Source organism: Acyrthosiphon pisum, chromosome X (genome assembly GCF_005508785.2).
Source record: "Acyrthosiphon pisum isolate AL4f chromosome X, pea_aphid_22Mar2018_4r6ur, whole genome shotgun sequence".
Lineage (NCBI taxonomy): Eukaryota > Metazoa > Arthropoda > Insecta > Hemiptera > Aphididae > Acyrthosiphon > Acyrthosiphon pisum.
The window spans coordinates 36,473,657-36,477,403 of record NC_042493.1 but is presented as its reverse complement, the minus strand read 5'-3'; the positions used below and the strand labels follow the sequence as shown (position 1 = coordinate 36,477,403).

At 33.5% G+C, this 3,747-nt stretch overlaps 1 protein-coding gene across 1 annotated transcript; it reads left to right on the top strand.

Moving 5' to 3' along the window:
• The first annotated feature begins 276 nt into the window (after positions 1-276).
• Positions 277-2,137, top strand: cp44 (cuticular protein 44). Its single transcript, NM_001172249.1, is given in 2 exon segments — positions 277-351; positions 1,426-2,137. Coding segments are annotated over 2 exon segments (657 nt in total). The 5' UTR covers positions 277-339; the 3' UTR covers positions 2,071-2,137.
• Positions 2,138-3,747: the final 1,610 nt, after the last annotated feature.

Genomic DNA, 3,747 nt, shown 5'->3' with positions numbered 1-3,747 from the left:
TCGAATTACGACGATATAATTTTTGGATTTAATTGGATATATCACCACGCATATGTTTACGATGAACAGGTAATAAGTTCAGATTTATTTTAAGTACGATTCGTTAGTTTTGCGAATTCGAATGCAAGGTTGCGATACCGAGAATACGCCCCGCTATGCCATACTATATCGTTGTGAATGGCCGCGGTACCACCGATCACCAAGTCACCAGCCGGCGGCGGTAACTCAACGCTCGGATCACCGTATATATAAAGCCAATCGTCGTCGATAAACTTCACATTCAGTCAACGTTTAGTGAATCAAACACACTCAACAACCAAAAAAATTTATTTATTTACCATGGCAATCCAAGTAAGTGTTTCGACGCTTTTGTATATTATTCTTAGCTATATAATATTTTATGTTATTTTTTTTAAAATTATTTTACCTAAGTACGTTTCTTTAAGTCGCTTGATCATACAAACTGACAAAATAAAGTCTAACGCATAAAATTACATGTCTGTAAAAGTGATTTTGGATTTAACACATCATTGTAGATACTTTAAATTGTACTTGCGTCTATTTAATTTAATTATTTTTATCTCATTCAAACATGTATGTACCTTAAAACTATATTTAAAGCAAATTATACATAACATAAAGCTGTTGGAGACAAAGAACGTTTGTCTTTCGTAGGTATTTGATTCGGCTCAAATATTAATCCAAACCAAAGTTATTTGAAATTAAATAGTAGGTACCTACCTAAGGATATTTCATATTCATCGGATACATATTATATACGTTTTATAATAATAATAATTAGCCTATTCTCGAAGAACCGTATATTAGTTATAACGAAATATGAAAAAACTGAAGCCCAAGTTCGATTACATTTGTTCAGTAATGACCGTAGTCGCACTACCATAATATAATACAATTTGGCCCTTCAGCTTGATTTATAATTACAGGGCAGCGGCCGACCGCGAGAAAGTTATTCAATTAATTTACGTTATAGCAGTCATATACCTACCTACTTAATATTTTGAACGTCATCTAACCTTGTACCCTAAAACGTATAACTATGAATTATAATCTATATCATATCAGTTTTATATAACTCCGATATAGGTAATAATAATAATAACTGTAGTCAGTAACAATATCGCGCAATACTACATTCAGTACCTATTTAATGTTTACCACAACGGACAGGATAATGATTAATATAATATATTATACCGCGGTAGATACACTACATAATATAGCCTATTGCCGGTTCAAAAAATGAATAATATCACCGTCCGTTAAATTAAGAAGCCAACAAATATGTATAATGTTTGTATGCACTATAATAGAATAAGATAACGATAATCATATATTAAATATTATATCATGTGCAAAATACTAAATAATATTTTATTAACTTGTGCCATTCTCCTGTTGCAGACTGTCGCCGTCTTCGCCTGCGTGCTCGCCGCCGCACTCGCCGCCCCCGCCTACCCGACACCTGCTGCTTACCCAGCACCCGCCGCCGCCTACCCAGCACCAGCTTACTCCGCACCCAAGTCCTACGCCCCGGAACCTGCCTACGCCCCAGCCCCATACAACTTCGAATACAGCGTGCACGACGATGCCACATACGACATCAAGAGCCAATCCGAATACAGCGACGGTAACGGTTACGTCAAAGGATCCTACAGCCTTGTCGAACCCGATGGCACCAAGAGAATCGTCGAATACACCGCTGACGACTACAACGGTTTCGTCGCTGAAGTGAAGAAAGAAGGCACACCGTCTTACAGCTCCGCACCGGCCTACAAGCCAGCGTACAAGGCCCCAGCTTACCCAGCGGCCCCAGCCTACCCATCGGCCGCCCCAGCCTACAAGCCAGCATACTCTGCCCCGGCTTACTCTGCACCAGCCCCAGCTTACTCCGCACCAGCTTACTCTGCACCAGCCCCAGCTTACTCCGCACCAGCTTACTCCGCACCAGCCCCAGCTTACGGATACTCCACCCCAGCCCCGGCTTACGGACACGCCGCCCCAGCCTACAAGCAATCGTACGCTGCCCCAGCATACAAACAATACTAATTTATAATAAATTCTAGGAACAAATAATTTATTGTATTTTTATGTAAATAAAATTTCAAATTGCCAATACAAAGTTTTATTTTTTTATTTTTTTTAATTAGTCTTACCCACAACCCACACAATCTCAGTGTCTGAAATCTGAGTTGTTGGTCTTTGAGGTATGGTGTGAACTGTAAACTTCTCTTTTTAGATTTTCACGAACTAAATAGCGAAAAAGATTTTTGATAATAATTAAGAATAGATGTGACAATTGTCGTATCATTTAAAGCACTATGGAATTAGATAATCGTCAGACTTGAGCAATAGATTGTTTATTTATTATTCTTATTTATTATAAACATTCACACCCGGTATACAACGACTTAATTATGAAATATACATTTGTCTCTGTATATGTATAAAACAAGAAGAATACAAAATACCAATTTGTACAAAACAAAAGTTGAATAATAATTAAGTACCTGTTTAGAATAATATTGTTTTTGTTATTTCACATATGTATATAAATATAACAAATATATACCTACTCTTGTCCCACAAACAGGGACGGATTGGAATTTCAGACCATCCCGGGATAATACTTTTTTACCGGCCCACTATTTGTTTGGGGATTGGGGGCAACTGGCAAGTGTACCATACTGAAGATAGTAATTTTTTTTAGTATTTTAAAGGATAGTCTACTGTAATCAGTGTTATTATAAAATCAACCTTTAACAATAAAATTTAATAATAATGGAATAACAATAGTATTACCTACATATAAATGTCAGGTACATAATAAAATGTTAGTAATTTTATATTTTATATTATCAGTTTAACTGTATCGATATAAAAAAAATAACGAAAATACAAATTACAATATATTATTCAAATACCATTTAAAAGTAACACGTATGATACGTGAGTGTGATAAATCCTTGTACTAAATTATTAATTTTGAGTGAATTTAGTTAGTTTAAAACAAATACTTGCTTATATTGCCATCATTACTTTAAATATAAATCTAAAATTATTATACTAGGATGGGTATTAATGAGTTAAGTTAAAAACTTAGTTAAAAAAAAAACATTAAATTGACCAGCCTTGTTATTAAATTGATAAATCATAATTTATACTTATAGATAAATATTATCTATAATTTTTAAAAATATCAGTTGAATATCACACTAAAATAGCTTAATGTATGTTTTCATATTAAAAAAAGATGGGTAAGTGGATGTAGCTCTGCTATACAGTAGGTTAGAAGTGGGTCACTGTATAATGGACAGTATTAAATTTGAATTCAATGATATAATATCACTGTATAAGAAAAACGATTCTGAGCGGAGACGGTATATCAGTCTATGTATTAGACATATATATACTTATCTATGGTATTAAAAAAAAATTGACCTATAATAGGTACCTATAATAAATTCCAAATTAATCATATCATAATATCTATTAGGTACTTATAAGTTATAACGCGTTATACATCAACAAAAAACCGTGGTAAAATCATAGATATATAATAGTATACTTTAGAAGTTTCAAGTACCCACGAATAATATTATACAATCACAACAAAATAACTAAAATAGTTATCCTAGGTTTTTAATATGTAATTTCGTCCAAATTTGTACTTAAAATGACTATAAAAATAAACTGTGTAAATGTATTTTTTAGATTTTTTGGATA